The sequence below is a fragment of the Phacochoerus africanus genome, chromosome 7 (genome assembly GCF_016906955.1).
Source record: "Phacochoerus africanus isolate WHEZ1 chromosome 7, ROS_Pafr_v1, whole genome shotgun sequence".
NCBI classification, from domain to species: domain Eukaryota; kingdom Metazoa; phylum Chordata; class Mammalia; order Artiodactyla; family Suidae; genus Phacochoerus; species Phacochoerus africanus.
In genome coordinates, this window is record NC_062550.1 from 55,408,781 (window position 1) to 55,425,790 (window position 17,010).

The window sequence follows — 17,010 nt, forward strand, 5'->3', positions numbered from 1 at the left end:
AGACAGATGGATAAATATACTAGACAATAGGGAGTGAATGAAATTGAAGGAGGGATGAATTGCTTACAAGGAAAATGTCTATATACTACTTTTAGAACTAATTATATAACCTAAGGTTAATATAAAATGAATGTTTTGTTGCCTTGTAATTAATGTTCTATTTAAGCTAACACTTTATTTCAAACCACCTTCTTAACAGCACATCCCTCCAACGCTGGAATCTCTAACTCGCTCAACGCTGCTTTGCCTGTCTGCCATTGGCATGATTTCTTATGCTACCCCTGTGTTCCTGGTGGCACTTGTGCCTCTTGGGGTAGCCTTTTATTTTATCCAGAAATACTTCCGAGTGGCCTCTAAGTAAGTAAAACAATGCTCGCCTCATCTCAAAAGCCTGCATTTTTTATTTTCTGTGATCCAGATTAGCTGTAATGTTTTTCAAGATAAAGTGTGACATTTGGAAATGAAACCTGTTTTTAAAATTTGATGACTCCTATCCGGATACTATGTTTCATCTGGAGATGTATTTTGATTGTTTCTGTAATTGGTTGCCTAAGCCTTACATGGTTCTGGACATATGGATTTATCCATTGAGTTTTGAGTTCGCAGACTGCCAAATTTTTCATTCCATAGTCTTTTCTGAACATGAAATTGACAGAGAATTTATTAAATTAAACATAAAGAATAGGTGATTTAATATCATTATATTCCACAAGTGTGAAAAAGGATCAAGTATTTTCAAATGCTAAAAATCTTGTAAAAGATTAGTGAGGTAAAAAAAGGTTAAAGAAGTAAATCAGAGTGATAACTATGAAAGAAGAGAATCTTGAATGTCTGATAGGAGTGCTGTAACTTTAAGAGTTTGGAAATGTTTTATATTGGCTCATTTAACACACACTTGACTATCCAGCCATAAATTTAAAATTTTTCCGTTAATATAGGATTTGTCATTTAATGAGATGTTGAGTGATTAAGTGAAATACAGTACCAGTTATTTTGAAATTTCCAGTTTAACTTTGAAGCCCTTCTTTAAATAGTAAATATCACTACCGTCATCACTTTATTTCAACAAACACTTATTATTTACTCTGTGGTAAATAACTATGTAAGCCATGTGACAGAAGATGACAAGGACCTGTTTTCAAGAAACTTACAGTCTCTTGGGAAGATGAAACATAAAGTTGCCCTTACATGTGAATTAAATGCTTTAATAGGACTTCAGATATTGAGTTTATTCAGTAAAAATTAAAATATTTAATAAGACTTGAGTGCGAGGGAAATGAAAAAAATCAGGTAACAGGAAAAGGGAAGATTTTAGTTGGGAACCTCTGACTATACCTGCAACATTTCTTATTTTTAAAATATGGTTCTTTTTCCCTTGGAGCAATGAATGAGGATCCTTCAGATATTAGGAGCCTATGTTAAATCTAAGTGTTTTTTCATCCCTAGCCTCTTTCCTTTTCTCATAGCAAATTCAGACCTGAAGGAAGAGGCTGGCCATTAAATTTGCTCTTTCATTTTTTTCTGGCAGTGTTGCTGATGCTGCTTCCTTAAGGGGAAAAAATGTTCAGTTACTTCATTTCTACTGGCTGTTTCCAAACCTCTCCTTGCCTTCTCACCACTGATATTCAACGGTCATGTCTTATTTTAATCTCATACTCATTTGAACCTGTTTTTGCCCCTGGGCAATACAAATTGAGTGCAAGTGCTAGGCAAATATTCTTAGTTCACTACACATTTGAATTGCTAGTTCTGTTCATTATAAGCATAATCTATTAACATTTATAATTAAAATTTGGAGGGGGTGATCATTTTTAAAGAGTGAACATTGATAATGGATTATAAGGCAATCCTTTTTGAAATTCTCTGAAAGTTAGCAAACATGACCGCATGATATTAAATCTCTCCAAAAGACCCTTCTAGGTGTTGAGGTTCTGCAGGACTCACCCATGTTGAAAAGCTCAGACAATTGAACAGACATTTTTTTTTTCTTTTTTGGCTGCCCCTCAGCATATGGAGTTCCTGGACCAGGGACCAGATCCAAGCTGCAGCTGCAGCCTGTGCCACAGATATGGCAATGCCGGATCCTTTAATCCACTGTGCCAGGCTGGGGGTCGAACCTGCGTCCCAGCGCTCCAGAGATACCACCAATCCTGTTGCACCCACAGCGGGAACTCCTGAACAGACTATTTCGTAAACACCAAAGGGAATTAAGATGGGGGGCTGGCTACAGGAAGTGCCATGAAATTTTGAATATCTAAAATCAAAGACCTAATGTGTGGTTAGCTCTGTAAGTAAGCGTTTCCTCTTGAAAGAATACAAGATCAAGCTGTACCCTCACCTGTTTGGTTTCATAAAACATAGTCCTATAAACAGAAGCTCTCCTTCCCTGATTTTTTTTCCCTTCACGACAAACCTCACTGTAGTGACCACCTGTTGCTTGTGTCAAATTTACAAATAGCCACTTAGTTTTATGTTTAAAAATAGGAAACTCTTCACATTTCCTCATATTCCTCCTCCTCTTTCCCCCTTCTCTCTTTCCCTCCCCTCACCTGCAGTTTCTGAAGTGAGTAAATCCATTTCAGAAATTCAAAAAGACTTGGTATATGTGGCACTACCCAGGCAGCCCAGAATGGCCTAAGGTTATGTAATGAGCAAAGATTATATCACAGTGTAATCAATTCTCTCCACTCAGGTGCATGTCAGTGCTGCTATTCCAGTTGCCTCAATCCCAAAGACCTAGAGAAAGGCAGAGAGAAGTCTGAAAAGAAAAAAAGAGGGGAGTTCCACTGTGGGGCAATGAGATCTGCCCTGTCTTGGGACCCCTGGGACACCAGTTCAATCCCCTGCCCGGCACAGCAGGTTAGGATCCAGTGTTGCTGGAGCTGTGGCTTAGGTCTCAACTGAAGCTCGCATCTGATCCCTGGCCCAGAACTCTATATAATGTGGGACAGCCAAAAGAAAAAAAAAGATGCATGTTTGGCAATACAATATGAGGTATAACTCTTGGCCTGTCTTCTAGAAAGGCTAGCTTACGTGTTTTAAGGAAAGGTTGTCGTGGGTGTGCATCTTTAGGAAAAGGGTCCAATTCAGCCACTAGTCCACCAGACATTCATGGAGCACTTTGTATGCCTATAAATACATAGTTCCTAGTGGACCAGTGAATAGAAGTTCCATTTAGACAGAGATTCAATCTCATGGTAGCCCAAGCCAAATTCATTAGCTGTCTCTTCAAATGTCTTTATTCTCTGTCCTTCACCCTGGTAAATAGCACTGTTATTTTCCAAGTCTCCTAAGTATCAACCAAGCCATATTGACTCTCTTCTCTTTATTTTACTTTTTTAAGTTGAAGTGTAGTTAATTTACAACATTGTGTTGGTTTCAAGTATATAGCAAAGTGATTCTGTATGTATATGTGTGTATATATATATATATATATATATATATATATAAAATACACTTTTTCAGATTCTTTTCCATTATGGGTTAATATAAGTTATTGAGTAGAGTTCCCTGTACTATACAGTAGATCCTTGTGGTTTACTTATTTTATATATAGTCGTGTGTATATGTTAATTCCAAACTCCTAATTTACCCCCCCATCCCATTTGGTAACCATAAGTTTGCTTTTTATGTATGTGGGTCTATTTCTGTTTCGTAAATAAATTCATCTGTATCATTTTTTTAGAGTCCACATACAAGCGATATCATATGATATTTGTCTTTCTCTGTCTGGCTTACTTCACTTCTCCTTCTATTTTAAATTGCACCAGCATCACACTAATTCAGAAATTTTTAAAAAAATTTTTTTAAATTTCTTGTACAGACTATCCGAACTCACTCCTTCTCTTCTGTCCTTTACACTGTCTGCCACGTTCTGTTGCTTTAACACAGTTCTGATCATTTTATTTCTAGTCCTCCATGATTTTTTCTCAGCCCATCCAGGATCCTCTACAATCTAGCCACACCCATTGTTTGTACAGCCTTTTCCCCTACAACACCCGCAAAGGAACCTGGGCATCAGCCAGATTGAACTTGCCAGTTCTTTAGTCTTTTCCATTTGCTTCTTGTTGTTCCCTTAGCTGGAATGCACTTCTTGTTTCTTTGGTGGAAGCCCTTTTCTTGCTTAAGATTTGGACTGCATTCCACCTGCTAAAAAAATACTACCCATATTCTACATATGGAATAATTGCTCATTCCTCTGTGTTCCCACAACAGTTTACTTGAGCTATAATACAAAGCTGATATTTTTGTATCACACATCATGTTCAGCCTGGACCCATATTCATTATGTATTCACATTTTTCTCTATCTTTTTTTATTTTTGACCCTTCTGCCAGCATGTAGAAATTCCTGAGCCAGGGATCGAACCCACGCCACAGCAGTGACACCATGGCTGCTTAACCACCAACCACCAGGGAACTCCTCTCTTCCTCTTTAGATTGTCAGCTGTTGAAGTTTTTGTTAATGGAGTGCTAGAGGAAAATAGTTGCCGTGACAAATAAGAACCTTAATTTAGAATGAGCACAGTGGACTTTGGGTCTGAATGAATGTGAAGTTTATTTTTGCACCTATTTCTGTGCTAGAGACCTCCAGGAACTTGATGATACTACCCAGCTCCCTCTGCTTTGCCACTTCTCAGAAACCGCTGAAGGACTCACCACCATCCGGGCATTTAGGTGAGTAAACATGTTTTCATTTTGTTGATTAGGCAGTTACATTGTTGACAAATATTTACCTATAAATAACTGATAATGGCTTCTGTTTTTGGATGCCCACCGTGAGCATGACAGTAAGAAAAATGTGGCACTAAATGATCACAGAGTTTAATCATTTGAAATTTTAACCAGAATAAAGAAAGAATTGAGCATTGGGTTGCAAAGATACTAGCTGTGTGATTTAGACCAAGCTTTTAAATTCCTAGCCTCATCTGTGAGGTGGGAAAATCGGTTTTCTTTCTTTGAGTTGTCAGACTAATTAATATAATGCATGGAAAGCATTAACCCCAGTGGTTTGCAAAGAAGCACCGGATCTACAAGTTAAAATAAATATATTGATAATAGTAATAATCAAAGAAATATTATGGCACCAAAGTTATTTTAGAATTGAATCCATTTTCTTCAATGTTGGTAAAGAGAGCAATATCCCAGGCTTTTAGTCAAAAGTGTTTTCTTGACACTCAAAAAAACCACCTGGTCCTGGTCCTGTTTTCCCTGTTCAGGTTAAAATCAGGAAAGAAGAAGCTGACATCTTTTAGATGTTTCATTTACCTAGAAAATTAACATCTTAAAGTGTTATATCTTTCTGCTGTACTAAATGTAAACATGTATTGATTTCAATTAGAGATTTTTCTAACCTAAGAAATATTTAATTATATTGTATATATGTAAATGTATAATTGAGTTAAAAAGTAGAATATAAAGATACAACCACCATCTGCAACAGGCATCGCACAATAATGCATCACATAATTCTACCTGGCTTTCGTCATGAAGTGTTTACACTTTCTTCAGTGGTGTGTTTTCCCATCAGAGTGTGCAGTGCCTTTTATTGGAGATGGAAAAGCCACATACTGACTTTGAATATAGGTATGAACACAAAATTTATGTTCTAAGAGTAGGCAGCAATGCCCAGTGGCACTTGTTAGTACACCATATTAAGAATTATGTTTTTCACCAAACAAGTCCCTTCAAGTTACTTTATTTGAGTTTTGAACACATGCCAGGTGCTACTCTTGCTGTGGATCAAGAAAGACTACAAAGACCGAGCCTTTCATTTCCTCCCCAGATACACACCGTAGGGAAAAATAGATGGGATAACAGGGAAGATGGAGACAAGCGGTGCCCGGATTCAGGCAAGCTTGTGGGTGGAGCAGTGGCTAGGTGCAACAGAAAACAGCCTCTGTTTTCTCCCTGAAGAACCAGATGAGGTCGTTTTCTGAACATGACGAGGACTGCAATCAAGTATAGACTCTAGAAAAAAATGAGGGCAGCTTCGAATGAAAGGAGAACTTTAGCAAGAGTTACGGTTTAGATTTTTCATTTACCATCTTTACTAGACACATGAGCAGAATTGGGCTTGACTAGTCCTAATTTTACATCAGGAAAATTCTAGGGAGTTAGTCATCAGCAGGACAGACTATCACATGTCCCCTAAGGCTTGAATTATGATTGGAAGAAACAAAAGACAACCCTACTTTCATATAGGAGCACCTGCATCAGACTCATCCAGATGTGGCTCTTCCAGGGTTGATTTTTAAAGGAAATATTATATACTGCAAATATCAGCATTTTTAAAACAATGGAAGTTTTACAGTGTGGGGATAATCCTGCTACCATGAAAACAAATTCTAGAATCTTTACGTTTGGGAACTTGTGGTTAGAAATCAAACACATTTTTTTCCCCTCTATTTCTTCCTTTCTTCCAGGCGAGTGAGAGTCCCCAGAGTCATCAGCACTTTGGAAAGTTAGTATTTACTGATTAGGCCGCCTCCCTCCCTTGCGCTCAGGGTTCATGGTGTACTCTCATGCAGCATGAACTCCCTTGAGTCGTTTACCACCAAAGGATCATAGTTAAATTAGACTGAGATTTCAGTGACCTTTCCTACTTTTTTTTTCATTTTTTTTTCTTTTTTTTTTTTTTTTTTTTTTGGTCTGACAGAATAAAGGTCTAAGAATGTTCAGAAGATGAGCTGGATGTGGATGAAAAGATACAGACTGAGTGTGTCAAAGTTTCCATTAGGAAAACAGAAGGTTTCTTGCCAAATAGAAACACACAGAAAGAATGTTCGCTGCATTTCCACCCCTCCCCTTTTACTGCTGCTTCAGACTGTTGCCAGCTCCATTTACAAACTCTTTAAGGGTATATCTGAAACAGTATCCTCCAAACTAAAGGAAGAGTGAGAAGAGTCCCAGACAAAGCACTTTGTCACACTAAAGTGTCTGATGTTTGTCTTAAGTGGAGGCCACAGGCTTTGGTCCAACCCCACCCCTCCCCCATCCCAATCTCTCCATCACTACAGCCCCGTCACCACAGCCCTCCACAGGGAGGGGACCTTGTATCTCCTGAATACGTTGAGTTTTCTTGTTTCTGTGCCTTTGCTCATATTGTTCCCGATACATCCAATGTTTTGTCTTTCCTTGTTCACCTGAAAAATTCAGCCCCTTCCTTAAAACCTCATCAGCCCATCTTGCCCATCCTTTGGGAAACCTTGCTTAATCCTTCTCTTCCCACCCTCCACCCACTCCCTGCCATTCTGATCCTCCGGGGTCAGTGCAGGCATCTCCTTCCTTTATGTTCATGTAACATTCAGGGTGTAGGTCCCTTAGGATTGGCTTCTGTTGCATCATTCTTACTTGCTCAGACCACACTTACCCCCTTCACTCAACAATGGGCTCCTCTAGGGGAGGAGGCCATGCCTTGTACATACATTATGTTCTAATGTCTCTCTCACTCAGCGTTGGTGCTTGCCAAATGTTTCTGAATGACTGGGTGAAAATCCACCTAACGGTGCAAATACAGAATTGGATATATCTGTTTACAGTTGAAATCCACTAAGAATTATTCACTCTAGCCATCTCAAAAAGGGTCATGGCGAAGGGACCAGTTCCCCTGACTACTTAGCCCTGCCCCAATCCGTTGCCATTCATCCCAGGTCCTCCTGTGCATGGCATTTGGGTCAAGGCTACATTACTCCAAGTGAGGTAATTATTTGGCTCTGATTGCTGAATCCTTTGATTATCGTAGATCAGAGGTTGCTGTCTGACTCAATTATCTGATTTTTCTGGTTTGGCATATTGGAATGATCAGATTAATTGGACAGATATCAAGTATCTGCTTTATATTGGCCTGTATGGATGGCTTCACGGGCCAAGTGAACACCCCACCCTGGACCTCTTCATTTTTGACATAGTGATGGCTTATTATAAACTTCTGCAAATTGATTTGAAGATTGAGGGAGGCTTGGAGCAATGTCTTATCAAATAGGAATCACGCCTCCCCTCCCTGGGCTGTCAGATGAAATCTGACTATTTCTTGCAAAAATAATCCATAGACAAGAGGTCTATGTAGGATAAGCCCTGGCCACAGAAAGTTCAATAAACTACATTTTGATTTGGTGTTTCCTCCAAACTTCAAACCCGTTATTTTGATTATATGATCCAGCTTTCCATTGTTTCTGTTACTCAGGGAAAATAACTTAAAAATGAAAAAAGGCTATTTTTTGTGGTGTAGAAAATATTTATCACCATGTAGCATGAGTTTTCTGAGAGAGTAGCTCACATGTTCGAACGGATAAGGTTTTTACTATAAGTTTTCTTCTTAACACAGTTTACACAGAATTTGGTCTGATTATGTTGATCACCAAGAATGAACTTAATTTGGCCAAATTAAGTATCTAAACTGTATGTGTCATAAGCCCCTTGTGTAAGTACCACACACCAAGAGTTTCTTTCATGCAATGACCATTCTTACAAATAATTTGGAACTTGGAGGGTATCTTGATTCACAAGAACACCTGCCATTTCCAAGGACACTCACCCTCCACTTCCTGCCACTACATTTCTCTTCTTTGAATCCCAGAAACACTGAACAAAAAGAAAAAAATCTAAGTATCTATTTACCGGTTACAAATGCATAGTTTCCTGTCTTCCCTGGGTCTCTTCTGGTACCTCCCACTCAACTCCAATCATGACATTTGGAAAAGTCAAATGCATGCTATAAAGACCAGGTGGAGTATATTGCACGTCTTTTTTTTTTTTCATTTAAAAATTTTTTTATTAAAGTATAAGTTGATTTACCATGTTGTATTAATTTCTGCCGTGCTGCAGAGTGATTCAGTTATACGTATTCACTTATCGATTCTTTCCCATATGTGTATCACAGAATGTTGAGTAGATTACCCTGTGCTCTACAGCAGGACCCTATTGATCATCCATAACATTTACAAGTGTGCATATGGCAATTCCAAACTCCTGAACCATTTTTTTTCATTTTTAAGAATTTTATGGAAGTATAAATTTACAATGTTGTGTTAATTTCTGCTGTACCACAAAGTGATTCCGTTCTATAGATACATTTATCCATTCTTTTTTCAGATTCGTTTCCCATATAGGTTATTGCAGAATATTGAATAGAGTTCCCTATGCTATACAGCAGGTCCCCATAGACCATCCATTCCGTATACAATAGTGTGCATGTGCCAGTCCCAAACTCTTGATCCATTTTTTTTAATGTTATTGAAGTCTAGTTATTTACAATGTTGAGTTAATTTCAGAGCATATTGCATTTCTGTACAACTTATGTTGGTTTAGTTTATTTGCCATAATAACATTTTTTTTTTTGCTGATTTTTGGGGCTGCACCCACAGCATATGGAAGTTCCCAGGCTAGGGGTCGAATCAGAGCTACAGCTGCCAGCCTATGCCACAGCCATAGCAACGTAGGATCCAAGCTGTGTCTGTGAACCTACACCACAGCTCACCGGAATGCTGGATTCTTAACCCACTGAGCGAGGCCAGGGATCAAACCCGTGTCCTTTTGGATACAAGTCGGGTTCGTTACCACTGAGCCACAATGGGAACTCCTCAAATGATCTTTAATAGCACTTTGTCATCGGAAAGAGTCCTTTCCGTAGCAGGGTTGAGACAGGAAGGAAACACTGCAGCACAGCATCTTTCAGTAAGGGTGCAGGAGAGCAGTAGCAGCTGGCCTTCATTTGGAAGTATGCATCCATTTACTAATCTTTCCATCCCATCAGTTCGTCACCATGTTGAGTAAATAGTGTAGTAGAAAGTGTGACTGGTTTTTATTATTTCTCCTGTTGTGTGGCTGACATCGTAATATTTTTGTTCTCTGCAGGCATGAAACCAGATTTAAGCAACGTATGCTGGAACTGACAGACACAAACAACATTGCCTACTTATTTCTCTCAGCTGCCAACAGATGGCTAGAGGTCAGAACGGTACGTTCATTCTGTGATTTCGAAATGGAAACCAAACAGAAAAGAGGCCTGATGCAAAGAGGGAGACAGTTGTAAAAATTAGGCTTCCACTGAGATTCAGCACTCACTGCACAATTTCTGAACTTTAAAATAGCTCAGGTTTGTTTATGTTATGGATGAGATTTGTCATTATGTTTTTAGCTAATGGCAACGCAAATAGCCCCCACAGCAAAAAATTCATTTTGTGTTCATTAGTCGCTAGATTACATAAGTTAATGGATTAGCAAATATTTATATAACTTGAGGGTTGTTGTTTTTTTTTTTTCAAAAGAGCAAATTTGACAAGTGAACAGATGTACTCATTTCCTTCACTGAGCTGGATGGGCCTGGGAGACACAGTGACTTTCTATGTTTTGAGCCAGTGAAGGATCACGTTAGCCCACAATGTAAAAAAAAAAAAAAAAATTCAGTGTATCATCTATTGCCTTCTTCTGTTTTATATAAAGTAGGCGAATAGGCACAAGCCACAGCATGATACAACCTGGTCCAGCAAGTTAATGAATTTATTTGGATCCTAGTTTGTCACCTATAAAATAGGAGTAAAAATATTATTTCAAGGGGGTGTTAGAATTAAATGTAATGATATAAATCCCCTGGCTCACTGATTGGCAAGGGCACTCGACAAATACCTTTTGAATGGATGGATGGATGAATAAATGAAAGGAAATAATACCTTCCATGGAAGGGGTTCGTAAGCCAACCAGCTGGAGGATGAATGAAGTAGGAGCCAAGTGAGACCCAAGTTCCAGAGGGAAGGGGATGCCTTTGCAGACTGATCTGTATACTCTACAGTATGAATGAGCTGCTATGGTGGACATGAAGAGTTGACTGTCATCTTTTTTCCAAAAATAATTATCTGTTTGGGAAAAGGGAAAGGATGTTTATCCATATTATTATAAGAACCTCACTTTCACTGATTAAGCATCCCTACCACATGCAGGCTTTCTTGCCAAACTCAGCAGACCGGAGAGGGCAGATGATAATGAGAATTTGATAAGGTTGGAGGGAAGGAGTCTAAATCAAAACCTGAGTTGTTGGCATTCCTGTTGCAGCTCAGTGGATTAGGAACCCGATATAGGAGTTCCCATCATGGCTCAGTGGTTAACAAACCCGACTAATATCCATGAGGATGCGGGTTCAATCCCTGGCCTCGCTCAGTGGGCATTGTTGTGAGCTGTGGTGTAGGTCACAGATGCAACTTGGATCCTGTGTTGCCGTGGCTATGATGGAGGCCGGCAGCTGTAGCTCTGATCAGACCCCTAGACTGGGAACCTCCATATGCTAAGGGTGAGGCCCTAAAAAAAACCAAGTATAGTGTCCACAAGGATGCAGGTTTGATCCCCGGCCTTGTTCAGTGGGTTAAGGATCCAGCGTAGCCGTGAGCTGCGGTATAGGTCACAGATGTGTCTCAGATCTGGCATTGCTGTGGCTGTGGTGTACGCCTCATCTGCAGCATTGATTGGACCCCTAGTCCCAAAACTTCCATATGCTTCAAGTGTGGCCATAAAAATAGAAAGAAAGAAAAAAAAAAACCTGTGCTATTGATGGGTGGTTACAGACTGATAGGGTGTCTTGGACCCCTCATAAGCTGTAGTTGTCATAGTGTCTCACTAGTTTAAAGAGATTCTCTACCACTGAGTTATTATGTAGAAATTATCCCGCAATATAACAGTTATATTTCACAAATTTTTTTGGCTGTACCCATGGTGTGTGGAAGTTCCCAGGCCAGAGGTTGAACTGCACCACAGCTGTAACCAGAGCTACAACAATGACAATGCCAGATCCTTCAACCACTGAGCCACAGGGGAACTCCCACAAATTTTAGATAATGAGAAATTTCTTCCAGGTAGCTGTGAAGGTGGGGAGGGGGCAAGGCAGCATTTCTCTTGAATTACCTATAAATAGCATAAAAGCAGGTGAAGTGTTTAAGATCTATAACAGATCCAAAATATTATTCCTACATCTTACCCAGACCCTAAATCCTTGTTTTAAGCTTATGTTCGTTTGGTTGTTTAAATCTGTTTTCTCCAAGGAAATGAAATAATATCTGAATAAGAGAACTATAATGATGAAATAGCTTAATCAAGGCAAGTCATAAGATCACAAGGGGAAAATGTCAATTCTTACCTTTGTATTTGAGTTTCCTGAAGTTGAAGATCAAGTATGTTTTTTAGGGGCGAGTGTGTTTGCTTTGGACTTGAGGTGAGGGTCTGACTTAACTCCTGTTTCTACTCTTTAGCACTTCCTACTGTCAGGTTAATGGACAAATGTTTAACAAGAATCTTCAAGCAAACCATATGTTCTGCTCTCATAGCCAGAAGACAAGATATTAGAGCTTTCAGACTGCCAAGAAAGGGAAGGTCAGGGAAGATTAGAGAGGAACAGCAGCCAGATTCAGATGGGTTCGTTTAGCTTGACTCACACCCCGCTGCTTTCACCCGTCACCCGGTGAAAACACAGCTGGACCTACTTGAATATAGAAAAAAAAAAATTCTAATTCCACCTGTCGAAATCTAAAAAATATACTTATGTTCAGAAAAAGAAAGGCAGAATCTGCCATTCATTCAGTTACCTCATACTACATTTGCTTTTGTGTCTTTTCTTTGTTTTCTATGTATTGTAGTCTTTCCATGATTTGTTGTCTAGTCTCGTCACCAGAGCGCTCCCTTAAAAACCAACACAAGAAAGTTAAAGAATCCTTTGCTTCTATTTCTGATGAGTAAAGGTAAATTTTGGTAAGAAACGTGTTGATTTATTGCAACATTCCAAGCATATCTGCTGATGGAAGTCAAGGTTCAAAGTCCTTTGTATGGGATTTGTCTTTTTCATCTATTATGTATCAGTAAGTTTATGTGCGTATACACTTGCATACACGCGCGCACACACACACACACACACACACACACACGCACACACACTCTTCTGGATAATCCCAGAGACAATTTAAAACCAGTCAGATTCATCTTCTTTCTGTTCTGTAAGCACACTGCAAGTTTTCATTAGCATCAGAATATTTAGAGTATGAGAACATTAGAATATTTACTTGAACATAAATATTAGAATCCAGGAACATATGCCACAGTAGGAGTGTTGAATGCATAATGTAGATAGCTCCAATTAGGAAATAACCTTTCTCCTCATTGTGCACAGGTAAATGACCTCATTACAACTGTGCTTCTGCAGATGGGTCCCCATCACTGGAGACACAAGTTCAGTTTGAAATAAACGGATCCTGTGTCGTAAATATGAACGTTGAGATACAGGACTTTGGAGGCGGGGGTGTGAACGCTCTCCAGACTCCACTGCTGGACATATTCTGCCTTATAAGTCATTTCCAAAAAACAAGTAATGAAAACTTTTCTTTGGCCCAGTGACTACAGTGAGCTTATCTACCGTATCAAGCCAGCCCCCTCCATTCACTCTGCTTTGATATAGTACTCAGTAGGTTAACAAAAATATCTGCTGGTGGCAAATATTCTTGGAGTTCCCACAGTAGAAACACAATTCAGTGGTAGCAGGAAGGGGGACAGCATTGGGCAGAACTCAGTAAGAGGACAGCAGGTTTCCTGATGCAGATCTGGAGATTTTAGCAACTCTCATTCATGGACTCATGACCTAAATGGGGAGAAAGAGAAATAGCCAGAAAAAAAAACCGATCAATTTTCTCCTCTGAAAACCTATCATGGTTTCTGTGGCTATTTTTCTCTTCCCCTTCTCTTCATTCTCCATTTTAGTTTTCTGGAGCAATGCCACTGAATTCTGTGGACAGAACAGTCTCCAGGAGAAGGAGGGAAGGGAAACCAGAGTAAAAACACCTTTTTTGAATTTTGGGTAGATCCCTGAGCCCCATCCAAGTTTTCTTTATTATCTATTTTTTTTCAAAAATATATGGCTCTCGTTCCTTTTCCTGGTCATGTTAGGTCACAAGTTGTTCCCTTTCTCTGGCTAAACAGGATTCCCTGTGGAAGAGGGACCATGCCCACCATATTCATTTCAGAGTCATTTTTAATTGGGAAAAAATAAATAATAAAGGTCATCACAACACACTCCAATCAAAAAGAGGACACGAATCTAAATGAATTTGGTGGGAAAAGTAGCCAGCTTGGGACCACCCAGGTTGCTTTGGCCATGGAAGAGAGTGTTTCTCCCCCAGGTGCCAAGGGCAGTGGGCCACAGCAATGCGCAGTGTGTCACTACAGCCTAACCTTTGAATGCTGCTTACGTTCTTGTGTTCAGCACAGGGTTGTCTCTTCATCCCTCTGCACTAAACAGTTCCAGTTCTTTGGCATCGGTGTTTCCATTTTCGAAAATTGTGTAACTCTATCTAAAGGCTGTCTTTCCAAGGCTTTGTCTTGCTCTGTGGTGAAAGGATAAAAGAAAAATCACATCAAGAAGCCAAAAAAAAAAAAAAAAAGTTCTTTAAAATCAACAGGCTAAAGTGAAAATAGTCTTCAGCGTGAGCTTGCACGAGAGTCTACTTTGTGAAACGGCCCAGAGCTTTTTTGTGTGTTCATAACTCTACTGTAGACAGGTGTGTGCTGATCCTGTTCTGTGAAGGACCAGACGCTCAGTGGACTCATAGACCCAGTGGACTTCTGAGGGCTATGTGGAGGTCAGAGATGGTGTTGCTGTTAGCTTTGTACAACTTTGTTTTCTGGAAAATTACAGTTTTCACTGCAATCCGACGTAAAGATAGAGGTCACTGGATCATTAGAAATCTGGAGTTCCTGTTGTGGCTCGGTGGGTTAAGAACCCAACATAGCGTCCACAAGAATGCTGGTTCGATCCCTGGCCTTGCTCAGTGGGTTAAGGATCCGGGTTACTGTTGCAAGCTGTGGCATAGGTCACAGATGCAGCTCTCAGATATGTCATGGCCCTGGCTGTGGCATACCAGAAGCTTATGCTCAGATTTGAACCCTAGCCTGGGAACTTCCATAGGCCACAGATGAGGCCATAGAAAGAAAAATCATCTGATGAGGGGCCTCGCTTTTGACTTAGGAATCAATGGCTTTCCTTCTGGAGGGGAGGGTTGAATTCACAAACTCAATGGAAGTTATAATTTATCACTATCCTGATAAAATGTCCTATAATCCGGCCCTCTTTGACCAGGACTAATTCATATATGTCCTAGCTTCTGTTTCCTAAGTAGATGCTCTCATTCCATTGCATCGTTTTGACTGAAGGAGTTTTTTCACCTTGAATTCATTGGGTAGGATGTGGAAGGCCTTATCAGTAGAATATATGCTGCTGGTGATCCCTAAGTATTTACTCTCTGTAAGTGAGTTATTAAGACCATCTGCTTCTCCTTTCTTAATTTATTGCCTTGAAGCCGTCTTTCTGTTCACATGTTCGCAGAGGAAGGGGAAGAAGATGTAACAGTAGCATCACTTTGCAATTCATTGAACTTGTTAAGTTTAATGGTAAAGGAAATGGAAAATGGGAAGCTAACAAGCTCTTACATTATCTGCTAATTTTACACATCTATACTCTTGGACTGTTTGAAGGGAAGAGATTGGTATTTAGTTATTTTACTGTGAGATTTCTTGATAAACATTGTACACAAAGAAGCTTACTTTCTTCAGCAGCTCGAGGTAAAATCTGATCAGATGCTGCCAAAAAATCTCCAATTCCTTAGGGAAAAACATTAATTGAGCTGTGGTAGTAATCCAGAAATGAACTAAAAACTGTCTTATTGGTATAACTAAGAGACAACCAAACGGCACTTTTAAAAAAAAAACGTAATGATAAAGAATATTTTCATAATGAAACAGCTTTGATTTAGGTACTAAGCTATAGACATATTGGCTCTTTGAGTCATATCTATTTGAATGTACTATACTGTAGATTTTGGAAGTGGGGCCATCCCCTGAAAAATTTGCTCTAAAAGTACTTCAAAAGGCTATACCTTGGAGTTCCCTGGTGGCCTAGTGGTTAAGGATCTGACATTATCACTGCTGTGGCTTGGGTCACCACTGTGATGTGGGTTCCATCCCTGGCCTGGGAACTTACATATGCTGAGGATGTGGCCAAAAAAAAAAAAAAAGACTGTGCCTTATTGCTGAGGTGTCAAAAACATCTCTATTCATTATCTTTGCTTATTAATGTTGGCATACTTTAGTTACTGGACTAATAATTAAAATAATAATGTTGGAGTTCCCATTGCGGTTCAGTGGATTAAGAACCCAACATAGCCCCCATGAGGACTCGAGTTTGATCCTTGTCCTCACTCAGTGGATTAATGATCTGGCATTGCCATGAGCTGTGGTGTAGGTTCCAGAAGTGGCTTGGATCCTGAGTTCCTGTGGCTGTGGTATATAGGCCAGCAGCTGTAGCTCCAATTTAACCCCTAGCCTGGGAACTTCCATATGCCACAGGTGCAGCCCTGAAAGACAAAAAGACCAAAAAAATAAAATAAAAAATAATAATGTCTAATGATCATACTGAAAAGCTTAGAAGTAGTTTTGAAAACATTAGCACAATGAGAGAGACCCAGAAAACATACACTGACTTAACTTACTGATCTGCCCCCTCCCTTTCCTCTCTTCATTTGTTCTTGCTTCTCTTGCTGACTCCATTGCTAGGATGAGGCTATTTACCTATTACCAGCATTACCAGTAGAAGATAGTTCTACACCACAGCTCACAGCAATGCCAGATTCTTAACCCACTGAGCAAGACCAGGGATTGATCCCATGTCCTATGGATACTAGTTGGGTTCGTTAACCACTAAGCCACGAAGGGAACTCCTGAAGGATGAAGTTCTTGATTTAAGTAAGAGTGCTTTTCACTTTGAAAAGCACTCCTACCATTTATACATAGCACAGCTTTCTAAGAGATAGTCATATTATAGATAAAATATTATAAAACTTCCTAAATGTCCATCAACAGATGAATGGATTAAGAAGATGTAAATATACACAATGGAACATTATCGAGCCATAAAAAAGGACAAAATAATACCCTTTCCAGCAACATGGATGTAGCTAGAGACTCTCATACTAAGTGAGATAAATCA

The 17,010-nt window shown here is 39.5% G+C and overlaps 1 protein-coding gene across 10 annotated transcripts in view; it reads left to right on the forward strand.

Moving 5' to 3' along the window:
• ABCC9 (ATP binding cassette subfamily C member 9) overlaps positions 1–17,010 on the forward strand; it is a 137,889-nt gene that overhangs the window by 97,486 nt on the left and 23,393 nt on the right. For all 10 annotated transcript variants that reach the window (XM_047787421.1, XM_047787426.1, XM_047787419.1 and 7 more), the window contains 3 exons: positions 200–357; positions 4,584–4,676; positions 9,855–9,957. In XM_047787421.1, the coding sequence (XP_047643377.1) occupies positions 200–357; positions 4,584–4,676; positions 9,855–9,957 (354 nt within the window). The remainder of the gene's footprint in view (positions 1–199; positions 358–4,583; positions 4,677–9,854; positions 9,958–17,010) is intronic.